At 51.4% G+C, this 12985-nt stretch overlaps 1 protein-coding gene, 1 long non-coding RNA gene and 1 other non-coding gene across 6 annotated transcripts; 1 reads left to right on the forward strand and 2 right to left on the reverse strand.

Annotated features, from left to right (window-relative positions):
• Positions 1-726: 726 nt before the first annotated feature.
• Positions 727-4800, reverse strand: LOC102442324 (receptor of activated protein C kinase 1). The gene is given in 9 exon segments (XM_006105763.3): positions 727-838; positions 1224-1334; positions 1850-1990; positions 2315-2425; positions 2788-2883; positions 3037-3184; positions 3623-3638; positions 3641-3793; positions 4577-4800. Coding segments are annotated over 9 exon segments (951 nt in total). The 5' UTR covers positions 4686-4800; the 3' UTR covers positions 727-772.
• On the reverse strand, positions 4268-4335 carry LOC111823844. Its single transcript, XR_002826963.1, has one exon. It is a non-coding gene; the product is annotated as a small nucleolar RNA SNORD95 (small nucleolar RNA).
• Positions 4801-5098: 298 nt separating the features above from the next.
• Positions 5099-12383, forward strand: LOC106694933. Of its 4 annotated transcripts, none has more exons than XR_002826960.1 (4): positions 5099-5424; positions 6985-7520; positions 8999-9074; positions 12366-12383. It is a non-coding gene; the product is annotated as an uncharacterized LOC106694933 (long non-coding RNA). The 4 variants fall into 4 exon arrangements; XR_002826961.1 differs by lacking the exon at positions 5099-5424 and adding an exon at positions 5700-6532; XR_001346012.2 differs by lacking the exon at positions 5099-5424 and having other exon boundaries at positions 5700-7520.
• The last annotated feature ends 602 nt before the right edge of the window (positions 12384-12985 follow it).

A 12985-nucleotide genomic window follows, 5' to 3' on the forward strand; every position in this document is an offset into this window, starting at 1 on the left:
GCAGGTAGGCGCTGCAGGCGGTGTTGGACTGTGGGTTTCAGCCAGATCCCCACAGGCCTCCCTGAGGGACCCCACCTGTGTGCAAATTAGTGCACCAGGCCTCTAGTGTGTGTGTATATATATGGGCTACTTCAATAGCTGTTTGTATTTAGCCAGCTCTGTGGTTATGAATTCCAGACCAGTGTATATATTAAATCTCCAGTTATGGAAGGAGTGAAAAGGATTTAGGTAGTTCTTTTGGTTGAGTTGACTTGCCTTTAATAATTAAAAGAGAAAGTCTCCATCTTAACAAAAGACCTAATATGATGTAGACTACATTAACCTTAACCAGTTGCAGAAAGTTTTCTAATCTTCCCTTTGGAAGAGTTAACAAAATGCACCTCTGCTATATTCTTTTTGTCCTGGCTGGTGTAGCGGCTCAGTTGGTTGAGCCTTATCTCATGCACCAGAGGTTGCAGATTCAATTCCCTGTCAGGGTACATGCCCAGGTTGCAGGCTCAATCCCTAGTAGGGGCATGTGGAAGGCAGATGGGTTTTCTCTCAGTCTCAAATCAATAAAAACGTTAAAAAGCATCTATCTGAAATAGGACATTATAAAAGAGGGTACCTACCTAACATAGTCTGACTTCTCCCTCTTCCCCAAAGCCTTGTTTACTTGGCCTGTGCTTCCAGCCTGCCAGTATAGAAACGGGAAGCAGTTTTTCCTAACCAGAGAAAGACGCTTTCTACAAGCCAGAAAACCATTTTATTACTAAAGCTCTGCCATGTATTTCTAGCGGGTGCCGATGGTCACCTGCCACACTCGCACCAGGTTGTCTGTGTAGCCAGCAAAGAGCGTCTGCAAAGGAGAATGGAGTGATACGTCAGGGTCATGAAACTCTAGTCCCATTAATGAAGAAAGATGGCCCTTAAGATCCCCGCTCTTCTAACTACATGATTATGGGTGATTATTCCTATTCCTAGAGGAAGCAACAGCTGGTAAGTAAGGACTAATATGCCTGTAAATTGGTCAAATTAAACTGAACTGAAAGCAGGTAATCACTACCCTCTAGACTAGACCACTGGTCGCCAACCTTTTGGACCTCACGGACCACCGGCTTGTAACCGCTGCTCCAAAGGTTTCCTTAAACCAGTGATCGTCAACCTTTCGGACCTCACGGACCACTGGTTGGTGACTGCTGCTCTAGACCACAATCTTCCCTCCAAATGGTACACCCACTTACCTGGCCATCAGCAGACCAGGCCAGAGAGGTACACTGGGGTGGCTCTGCCTTGCTGCTGGTACTGATAACTTCTTGCTTCAATTCATCTACAATGATCTTACCCTCCAAGTCCTGGGGAAGGAACAAAACGGAGTTAAGGCAACCCTGCACTTTAATGCCACTGATACTAAAAAACACCAAAAAACTGAAAACAGAAGTCCCCTCTCAAAAGTCCCTTTATAACTGCTGAGATTACTATCTCAACAGAGGGTATTTTTTGCCACTCCCACCTGGCAATGCCTAGAGACGTTTCTGGTTGTCACTAAGGGAGTTTGCTATAGGCACTTACTGGTGAGTCAAGACCAGGTTTGCTGCTAAACATCCTAAAATACACAGGACTACCCCACCCCTCCGGCAAACATTCAGACGCAAGTGCCAACTGTGCTGCGGTTGAATAAGCTGCTCTATTTGGCCATTCCTTTAAGTAGGCAAAGACTGAATCACTGCAAACCCCAAACCCAGCAAGTTTTAACTAGCTTTTTCTGGGCCTCCACTGACACCCTGACAGCAGTTGTTCAGGAAATCACAATGTTGCCATGGCTTAGGGTACAGTTAGGTACCTGTCCTCAACTGCAGCCCATACTCACCCAGATCTTGATGCTGGGGCCAGTGGCAGCACAGAGCCAATAACGATTGGGGCTGAAGCACAGGGCGTTGATGATGTCCCCACCATCAAGTGTATAAAGATGCTTGCCTTCGTTGAGGTCCCACAGCATGGCCTGGCCATCCTGGGAGAGAGCAAGTTGAGTCAGGGCAATGTGACCTCTTCCAGATGTTAACCCCAGCTGTCTCAGGGTTGTCTTATCTACCCCACCCCCGTACCCTAAACTTCCCCAAAACAAATGACCGAAGTAGCCAATATTTACCTCTATACCTTTCCTTTAATGCACCACCTCACTCACCAAACCTACCAAGAGTCTGTCATCTAAATCAAACACTTTTTTAAATGAGATCCTAATGCCATCAATCTGTGGAAACATTTATTCTCAGACTGGTCTTATTGCCAAGCACTCTTTCTAAGACGCTGTACCCGAGACTCCTGGCCCAAGTACCTTGCCTCCAGAAGCACAGAGGGACCCATCTGGAGAGACAGTCACAGTGTTCAGGTACCCCGTGTGGCCGATGTGATTGGTCTTCAGCTTGCAGTTTGCCAGATTCCATACCTAAATTTGGGGTGGTGGTGGTCAGAGATGAAGAACTTGGCTCTGGAGCTGTCAAGAGTCAGAAGAGCTCTAGCCAAACAGAAAGGGCCTTTAAAGCTCGTTTCAAAGCGTTCCTGGATCTGGTGGTCATTTTTCATTTGATCAGTAACCAAAAAAAAGGTCTTGGCCACTTGTGGACAATTAGGATTAAAACAGGTAACAAATGCTCTGTTGCCTCATAAGGGACTTAGGCCCATCAATTGGCTCCTTTAGACCAACTAGCAAGAAAAAAGTAAACTGAGGGACAAGTTGGAGTGCATGACCATCTGGGAGAGGGAACACACTCCAGTTGGCCAAGACCCCACACCTGGCTCCAAGCTCACCTTGACCAGCTTGTCCCAGCCACAGGACACGATGATGGGATTGCTGCTGTTGGGTGAGAAGCGCACACAAGACACCCACTCTGAGTGGCTCTCATCCTACAGATGAAAAGGAAATTAGGGAAAACCATCCTGTCCACGAAACTCTTGACCCCACCCCTTAGTTATGACGACAATCTGTTTTCACACTTCCAAGCCCGTAAGGCCCAGGTTCAGAGGGTGGGAGAGCACCTTACGGGTGTCGTCATTTACCTGGACGGTGTACTTGCACACACCCAGAGTATTCCACAACTTGATGGTTTTATCTCGGGAGCCAGAGACAATCTGCCGGTTGTCAGAGGAGAAGGCCACACTCAGCACGTCCTTGGTGTGGCCCACGAACCGGCGCGTGGTGGTGCCCCTGAGAGGAAGGACTTGGTCACTGCCAGACTCTGCGAGCCTTCTCCCAGGGAGACTGTTTGCTTGGCCTCGTTCCTGCCCCAGCGGAGCTGCATTTCCTCATACAACCCCACACATGGGTCTGCCCACGACCGGGCCCTCGGCTAAGAACGCGCCAGAGGATTCCCTTCAGAATTGCAGGACATGTCCTCACTCCCACACGGGTTGGCAGACCATGTCGTCTGTCATCACCAGGATCCTCCATTATGTTCCCAAGGCAGGACCTGTTCCATTATCTGGCAAGACTGCTCAACCAGACCACCCCTCAGCACTTCTGTGCAACAAACGCAAAGCAACAAGGAGAGAGAGCGAGCACCCCACTGCCCTCTCCAGGTGCTCTCTGGACTCAGTTCCCCCAGGGATCCCACCTCCCCCCAGAGCAAAGTGGGCAGCTACTTGCGTTGTGAGATCCCAGAGCGAAGGGTTCCGTCCCAGGAGCCAGAGAGGGCAAACTGGCCATCTGAGGAGATGACCACGTCACTCACGAAATGGGAGTGACCCCGAAGAGCACGCTGGGGGATGCCGTAGTTGGTCTCATCCCTGGTCAGCTTCCACATGATGATGGTCTTGTCTAAGGGCAAGGAAGACAGGAAAGGAAGCCCAGTGAGTAGCCTCACGGCCACTTGCTCACCTGTGGACGATCGGGACGCCCCCAGGTCCCGGTGGGTCCGCAATCTAACCAATGAGGGCAGGTGGGAGGGGAACTGCAGGCCCCGAGCACATGCCCAGCCAAGGCCAAGGGACTCGCTATTCCAGAACCAAGTGGGCTAAGCAATGCCCAACCTCACCGGAGACCAGGGCGCTCTTTCCTGACACCGAGGCCAGCTCAGCACCCCTTTCGGCCTCATCTGACGGCTAATGCAGAACGCGGCCCTCGGGAGCGGGAGGACCCGCTGCGGGCTGCCTGCAGTGCAGCCGGCAAACCGCTCCGCTCGCTCCGGTGGCTGCCTTCCCCGGGGGGGACCTGCGCACGGAAGCTTCCCGACTGCGCACCACGCGGCGCCCTCGGTGCCCACCCGCCTCCCACCGGGCAGGGGCCGGGCGGCAGCTCAGAAACAGCCTCTGGTTCTCAGCACGGGCACTCAGATGGCATGTTGGTGTCATCACCGCCCCGCGCGGCCCACTGCAGCACACGGGCGGGGAGGCGGGCGGGGAAGGAAAAAGCCCCCAGTCCTGCCAGCCTCCCGCAGCCGCTGGCTGACCCGTCTCCACGTCTGCCTCCCGGCCGAGGCCGGGGCACAGGTCCGCGCGGCCCTTCCACCCCCTTTTCCCGGCCGCGTGCCACGGGCCCAGCCACGCGGCAGGGACACCCGCTCTTATCCTCCAATCCCCCGCCCCGCATCTCAGCTCGTACCTCGGGAGGCGGACAGGATCATGTCTGGGAACTGCGGGGTGGTGGCGATCTGGGTCACCCACCCATTGTGGCCCTTGAGGGTGCCACGGAGGGTCATCTGCTCAGTCATGGCGGCGGCGGGTGCGGGTGTCGCCGCAGCGACGAGGATGGACCTGGATACTTCAGAGAGAGCAGCAGCACAACCACCGCCGCTGCCGCCCTGCGAGGAAAAGAGAGAACATCCCCCGCCGGAACCGGAAACACCCGCCCTCTTCCGCAAAATGGCGGCCCCCATGATTCAATGCCGCGCAAGATGGCGGCGCCATGGAGGGTATAGAGCGAGGTGAGATGACAACACCTCACACAGCGTGACTTGGTAACGTGTGTAAATATTCTGAAGCCTAGACCACCATGTCTCAAAACGCCCCTCGGACGCTGAGTGGGCCGTGGAGCCTGAGGAGCGGGAGAGGGACGAGCGGGCACCTCCCCGAGGACTCAGGCTTCCGGCCCGCGCGCCGGGGGGTGGCCACGCTGCGGAGGTCGCAGTTGGGAGGAACGGGGCCGTGCGAAACCCGCGGCGTCATATGTTAACGTGGACGGTGCCCAGGGCTAGTGAACCCCGAAAGGCTTCCACGCGCAGGGGCGGCTCTTCCCGAGGTTTACGTCTGGGCTTCCGGTGAGACTCGCCGCGTCCGGGAGGGTTCGGTCCCCGCCGGACCGGCGAGAGCGCGTCCCGAGCGGAAGCCGGGGTGACGGGAAACGGGGGCGCGCGCGGGGCGCGGGCAGAACCGGCGGGTCCGAGAGGGAGGCCTCCGGGCGCTGATGTCCGGGGGCCCGGCCGGGAGCGGCGCCGGCCTGGCCGCAGGGAGGTGAGCAGCTCCGGGGCCGCCCGCGGCTGCACGTCCCGGTACGAGGCGGTGCTGGCAGCGCCCTCCTTGCTGATCTTTTTAAATCCTCCCCGGGGATGTGTTTACTGGTCTTTAGAGAGGACGGGGGAGGGAGGAAGGGGAAGGAGAGATCCATCCACATCCCTGGCTGCCTCCCGTACACGGCCGGCCGGGACCGGGTCGCCGCCGGGCGCACCGGCTGACGCTCCGATGGACCTGCGGACCCGCCCGGCCGGGCTCAGGTCGCCGCCCTCGCCTCCCTCCCTCCCTCCCTCCCCGGGGCCCTCCGGGTAAATAGCGAGGGTTGGACCCAGTCTCCGCTTCTCTGGGACGGGCTCGGGCTCGGGCCTGCGGGGTGGGGTGTGTGGGGGGCAGAGCGCCCAGGTGCTGGCGGAGTGACGCCCCGCCTTCTCCGTGAGCGCCTCTGGGACCGGCCCTGGTTTAGGTCTTGGGGAGGCGGGACCGTTTTGGGGGTTAGGTGGGCCGGGGGAAGGGATATTGGGGGCCGACTGGAGAAAGACAAGGAGTGGGACAGACCCCAGTGGCCACGGGGGAAGGAGTGCTCCAATGGGAGGGAGGGGAGGTGGGTGGAAATGAGGTGGAGGGAGCGGTGGGGGCTCCAGCCTCGGGGAAGGAGGCCCGGAGGGAGGCGAGGGCGGTGACAGCTGCCGCGGGCGGGGCCGCTCGGAGGCGGAGCGGAAGGGCCGTGATGCCTCCTGGGAGCACTGGCCGCCGGCGGCCTGCACGCCCCTCCCTCCGCAGGGCTCTGTCCTGAGGCACCTGCACCCCCGCCTTCACCCACCCGATCAGCTCGGTGTGTGCCGCTCAGGCAGGGCCTCCGTGTGTCCGGGTGAGCCGCTCGCTGCGCTAGGGCCGCCCTGGCTGTTGGTCCTCATACGCAGAGCATTTCCTCTGCTCTCAAGAGCACGCGCTCCCCCACCTCCTGCCTCCGCTCCCCAAGGACATCCGCCGTCAGTCGCATTATATTTTCCCTTGAGAAACCTCATTTGGTGTTTGAACAGCCCAGGGAGCCCCTGCTTCCTGCTCTTCCCGGACTGTGACCGCAGTAGATGCCTTTCACCTCCCGCAGGTCGGCGGCCTCTGCCCACATGGGTCCCTTGCTCGGGGACATGTTCTGGCAGGGTCCCCTCTTAGGGTCTCAGGGACTTGGGACTTTGCCCTGGAGCACACCAAGTCCAAGCTGGCGATGCCAGTGGAGGAGGGGCAGGAATGGAATATAGTGGACTTTGCAGACAAGTAGAGCCGGAGGGTTTGGGCTTTCCACTGTGGAGTCTTCCTCCAACCACTGGAGGAGATGCAGGCCACAGTGCCTCTGAGGTGTCTCCCCAACCCTGGAGACCGCTTTGGGTACAGCTAGGAGTGCAGTCGGCTGGGGCATCCTTTCCAGCTCAGACTCAGCTGGAGTTAAACTCCACCCACACCTGCTTCCCTCAGGAGCTCGGTGGCTCCCTGCTAGGCATACCGGGCCCCCATCTCGCCCAGTTCAAGGGCTCACCTGGACTCCTCACTCCCCTCAACCAGGAATCTTTGGATTCACTCGTCGTCCTCAAAGAGAGCTGAGAGCTGAGCTCCTTCCAGTGGGGTGACGTCCCTCGGCCGTGGATGTATCTGAAAATCAGCTGTGCCTCCAACGAGTCTGCCTCGCAGAGGTGGCAGCCTGCTGGAGGACCTACCTGGCCTTTGGGGAAAATTCCAACTGTATTCAGAGCCTCCCCCACCCCTGAACACTTTTAGGCAGAACTCTTTTGGGCTGGGCTCAGCCCCACCAATCCTCGCTGGGAGTTCACCTGGGCCTCACCCACTTGTTAGAAGCCCTGGGCTTCGCCCTCTCTTGTCCCCATAGGCATCTTCTCCATTCCACACAAGGTAAGGATCCCCAGAGGAGATTGGAGAGGTTCTTTTAAGGAAGTGTCTCAACATTCCTTCTCTGGAGGGGAGCCCACAGGACCCGCCAACTGGAAGAGCCCCTTGGACTTCTTGCCAGAGGCCCATGGGCAGAGACCTTCATTCCCTTTGTGTCAGCGTTCAGGGGAAACGGGTTTCCCTCGAATGCGCAGGTGAGTGCTATTGTAGGTGGCAGCTGAGGGAAGTGAAGGCCCACCATATCCCACCTCACTTTTCTTAGTTAAATCTAAGGTCTTGGCTCAGGTTGCCACGTCAGGAAGGTGCTGTGGACCTCCTGACACTGAGCTCTCAGGCTCCTTTGTTTCATGGCATGGCCTCAGTGTGCTGGGCCTTCATAGCGCTTAGCTCAGTTTGCGGCTGCATCCCTGGGGGCTCTCTTCTGCATACTCTGCGGACAGGGACTGGTCTGTTTCTGCTCCCATGTTGCATTCCCAGCACAAGCTCGAGGGTTTGGCATGTGGAAGAGTCTAATCTTGGTGGCCAGCCTCAGACTTAGTAAAGGCAAGTGGCTAATGTGAGGGAGGATGTTCAGGAAACAGGGTCTGCACAGGGAAGAGGCGCACAGGTGGTGTGCATGCAGCTTGGGAGGTGGTTTCAAGAGGAAAGGGAGGAGAGAATGAAACCAGAGGTGGTGCTAAGGAAGCAGATTTTGTCCTGAAATCAAAGGACTTTTTAGGATTCTCATCCCTCTCCTGCCTAGACGTGAGTTTTCTAGAAGGTATCTGTTGTCTCAGTGTAGCTAGGTTGAAGTAAGACTAGATACAAGGAGTTCCGAAGCTGGACAGGAGGGTCTCTAGGAGGATCATGAGACCTATGAAGGGAGGGACTGAGGACTTACCAAAGGCCTTATGAGTGAGGGGTGAATATCTCTTCCAATCCATTTCTCTTCTCCCTATGCTACCTTCACTCCAGAGTTTAGTACTGGAATGTATATAAAAATTATTTAATGACTAAGGCCTATAGAATTAGCTCAAAAATGTTGCTGACAAGGAAACATGGGGGTATAATTATAGGTTCTGTCCATTCTAGTAAGAAGTGGAGGTGTGGCTTTAAATCAATTCTGGGAACAGAACTTACAAGAAATCACATGCCTTTTTTTTCTCTTGATAAAGACTCAGTGTTCATCTTAGGCAGAAATCTGAGATCTAACAGTCCCCCTGAAGCAGGTCCTAAGGCATTCTGTTGGGTCTTCCTGGGAGAGGGACTGGGGGATTCCCTAGGCCAGTGATGGCGAACCTCTGACACGTGAACTCATTTTTTGGGTTGATTTTTCTTTGTTAAATGGCATTTAAATTTATAAAATAAATATCAAAAACATAAGTCTTTGTTTTACTATGGTTGCAAATATCAAAAAATTTCTATATGTGACACGGTACCAGAGTTAAGTTAGGGTTTTTTAAAATGCTGACATGCCGAGCTCAAAAGGTTCGCCATCACTGCCCTAGGCCTTAGGTGCTTTAGCTGATGTGCAGAGTCAGAAGCTGTGGAAGTAGGCCTGGTCCAGGCAGGACTATAAGAAATGCAGGGAGAAGGCAAGCTCTTGGCTTTGTTAAAGGATTTAAAGCAGCATTAGGTGGTAGGGAGAAATAAAAGTTGTGACCCAAGGTGCCTTTTCTGATTTTATTACTAGGAAGAGAATTTCATATGAACCAGGGCCAGGAGAATGTGTTGAGATGGAACCTTGAAGCTGGTTAGCTTACCACAAGGTAAGAGGGCTGAAGAGGAGACAGTATTTCCTGCTCACACTTGGGTTTCTCAGCCAAGTCTGCTGAGAAATTCCATCCTTTGCTGTAGGGGGAGAGGGGGTTCTGTGTGCCTAGGAGATGGCAGACAAAAAAGGGTTATGTGACCTCCAGGGAGCCTCTTCCAGGCCACGTGGATCCCACTTTGTATTTCTGGGCCCATCTTGGTGCCAAGTGGAATTGTCAGCCAGAAGCCTCAGACCAACTCTGGATCCAAGTACATTAGGATGAGGAAAAAAGTCAGGAAGTCCTAAGTTTGAACCTCAGATAGCTGTGGAGGAATGAGAGTTCCTGTGTGTGTTTAATATATTTTTATTAATTTCAGAGAGGAAGGAAGAGGGCAAGAGGGAGAAACATCAATGATGAGAGAAAATCATTGATTGGCTGCCTCCTGCACGCACCCAACTTGGGATGGAGCCCGCAACCTGGCCATGTGCCCTGACTGGGAATTGAACTGTGACCTCCTGGTTCATAGGTGGATGCTCAGCCACTGAGCCATGCAGGCTGGGCAAGCCTTCCTGTTCTTTAATACAAATCCCTGAGATGTCCATTTCCCCCCTTTGGGAGGGGGAGAAAAGTACTAACTTACAGGCCATTTCCTTCCTCTTTGCAGGTCTCCCGATAACGGGAGCCTTGTTACTTCTCCTCCTGTGTTTCTCACATGCAGAAATGAGCCATTTCCCCAAGCACAGAGTTCTTACACCGTACCTCTGAGGACTCTCTGGTTTGTGGGCCAGAACTGTCATTAAAATTGTAATATATGGCCCTAGCCAGTTTTGTTCAGTGGATAGAGCGTCGACCTTTGGACTGAGGGGTCCTGGGTTTGATTCTGGCCGGGGGCACATGCCTGGGTTGCAGGCTCGATCCCCAGTCGGGGGCGTGCAGGAGGCAGCCAATCAATGGTTCTCTCTCATCATTGATGTTTCTCTCTCTCTCTCCCTTCCTCTCTAAAATCAGTAGAAATATATTTTTTTTAAAAAGTGTAATATATCACCACCATCATCTCTCATGGTCTCCTTAGCCCTGTTCTTCCCACACCTCTCGCCTTTCTCATTAATACTGTCAGCACAAACTTTCCCTTCTAGGACTCCAAGACCTCCTCACCGTCCTGTCAGGAGTTGCTGTGAAATGAGACAGGGAAGAACTCACTTACCTGCTTAATACTAGGTTTTGCCCTGCATCAGGCACCAAATAAAACCTCATTTATACTTTTCCTGTTTTGAGGACCCAGCCTCCCAGCTGTTTTGGTGAAGGGGTTAATACAATTTTTTTTAAAAAGCTAATTTCTACTAAAACCCTGTCATATCCCCTATAAGTGAAACTGGCTCATGGCCATTTTGGTTAGATTTTTTTGAAAATACAAGAAAGCCTTCTTTTAAATATGTTCTCCTTATATGCTTAAAAATATCATCTTACAGCCTTTCTCTCCTGATTGGGTAAATAAATTGTATTTGTTTTTTTGGCTTATTTTCATCTTTCCTTTGGACTTGCTATTACTCTTTAGGGCCCTAGGAAGGAGCAGAATTCAACCTACTTTAGTCATCAGCCAAGTATAACTATTTAAAAAATCAATTAAAATTAAACACAATTGAAAATTTAGTTCCTGAGTTGCGCTAGCCACATTTCAAGAGCTCAAAAGTCATATGTAGCTAGTGGTACCTGCTGTATTGGACAGCATAGATTTAGAACACATCCATCAGTGCAGAAAGTCCTTTTAGATCTAGTATAGAGGACTAGTAAGCCTGCCTCACCCTCTTTGTAATCTTATTTTATTAGTCAATACATATTTGTAATAACTTCATGGTTATAGGATAACTTTCAGAGGGGGTCAGGGATTGGGGTGGGAAATAGCAAGGAAATTATAGGTCCTATAAAAGTTTCAGGAGGCATGGCATAGTGGCCAGAGGTTGATGACCAATGGCAGGGGAGTCTTAGCTTTTAAGGAAGTACTTTAGGGGCTGATATTCATATGTACCAACACAAGGCCACCCACACTCTGACAAGAGTAGACAGGCTCTGGTCTCCTGTATTAGGTCTGCATAATACTTAAAAAACAAAAGACTGCCCTGTGGCCTTGCTGAAACTGAGTAGCTAAAGTGATTGCTTTTTACGAATCATTTCTAGATCTTGATTTCATATACTGCTTTGTCACTGTCCTGTTCTCCCAAATGTCAGTGACATAAGCAGCGCTAATGTTTATAAAAGGCTTGCTGACCCTGCCATCTGCACACCAAGAGCTGGGAGAAGTCTGGGTCCTATCAATTAACCTACTGATGTTGAGACTACATTTAGTAAGGGTCCAGCTAGGTAAGGCTGTTCTTCCACTGAACACTTGAACAACTATGCCAGGCACTGGCTCTAGGGCCTAAGTGAGGCTAGTCTATGGGCATGACCAGTTTCCCTGCATCTAGAACAGTAGTTCTCAACTAGGGGTGATCGTGCACTCCCCTCCCCTGACATCTCATCCTGCAATGTCTGGAGAAATCTGTTGTCACAACTGGTGGAGTGGTGCTACTTACATTTAGTAGGTAGAGTCCAGAGACTCTTAATTAGCCTACAATGCACAGCCTCCCCACCACCAAAAATTAGCTCACTCAAAATGTCAACAGTGCTGAGGTTGAGAAGCCCTGGTCTAGACCATAACATGAACCAGTTCTTCACACCAAGACCAATCACAAGGTCCAGGCTCAGTAGGATAGCAAATATCTGATAAATTGGGAAGGAAAACAATTAGAAGTTGATCTAACGGTAGCTAGTATAACGAGTGTTTTTAACTGCACCAGAAAGCTAAGAGCTAAGGTCCTAGTGCAATTGGAGTTGAGGATTTCAGGTATGTAGCAAGTCTATGTGAAAATGAGGTCCCAGGTACAGCCACAGGGGTAGAGAGGAGCAAGTTTAAACAGTCTGACTTTGATACAGTGGTCAATAGCTAAACCTGTAGGGAAGACCTGCAATAAACAGATGAGCTTCTGGTGGATATGGATATATCAGTTTTTCTCAACATTTTTGTAACCCACACCTCTACTCATACATCTAAAAATCTTACATTTTCCTTCCAGTGATATTTAAATTTTCAAAATTAAGTATCACAATAAAATCAATTTAAAAAATGGTAATCTTGGAATGCAAAACTTTATTCAGATGATATGATAGCCATGTAACAGTTATACCTTAACTTTTTTTCCTGGGCGGTGTAGAAGATGCAACAAAACGCAAGCTGTTTAACAACATTCTTTCACTGTTTTCTCCCCACAGCTAGATATCGCAAAAAAAGAAAAAAAGAAAAAAGAAGCTTTTACGATGTAAGGAAAAAATGGAATGAAGTATTCTGTTTAGTCGTTTGACATCTAAATTTCTCTAGAGCAGGGGTGGGCAAACTTTTTGACTCGAGGGCCACAATGGGTTCTTAAACTGGACCGGAGGGCCGGAACAAAACAAAAGCATGGATGGAGTGTTTGTGTGAACTAATTTAAATTCAAAGTAAACATCATTACATAAAAGGGTACAGTCTTTTTTTTTTTTTTTTTTTAGTTTTATTCATTTCAAACAGGCGGGATCCGGCACCGTAGTTTGCCCACAGCTGCTCTAGAGTATCTGGAAGTTGCTAGTAAAAACAATCGGACTTTTGAGTTCCATAAAATCTTTCTGAAGTTCTTCCAGTGAAAACTAAACATCAGTGTGAAACACATTCTTCCCAAAAGCTACCAAAGAATACATCACCCCAAAATAGTTCTGTATATTTCACTTTTTTCCTTGAAATAACATTCATGAATCTGGTCCCCAAAAGACTGACCAAGAAAATTAGACATTGTTAGCATGAGTTTGCTATCTGTAGCTGGATTTTTGGCAAGTTTTGCTTCAAGTATTTAATAATG

This window comes from Myotis lucifugus, unplaced genomic scaffold (assembly GCF_000147115.1).
Source record: "Myotis lucifugus unplaced genomic scaffold, Myoluc2.0 scaffold_723, whole genome shotgun sequence".
NCBI classification, from domain to species: domain Eukaryota; kingdom Metazoa; phylum Chordata; class Mammalia; order Chiroptera; family Vespertilionidae; genus Myotis; species Myotis lucifugus.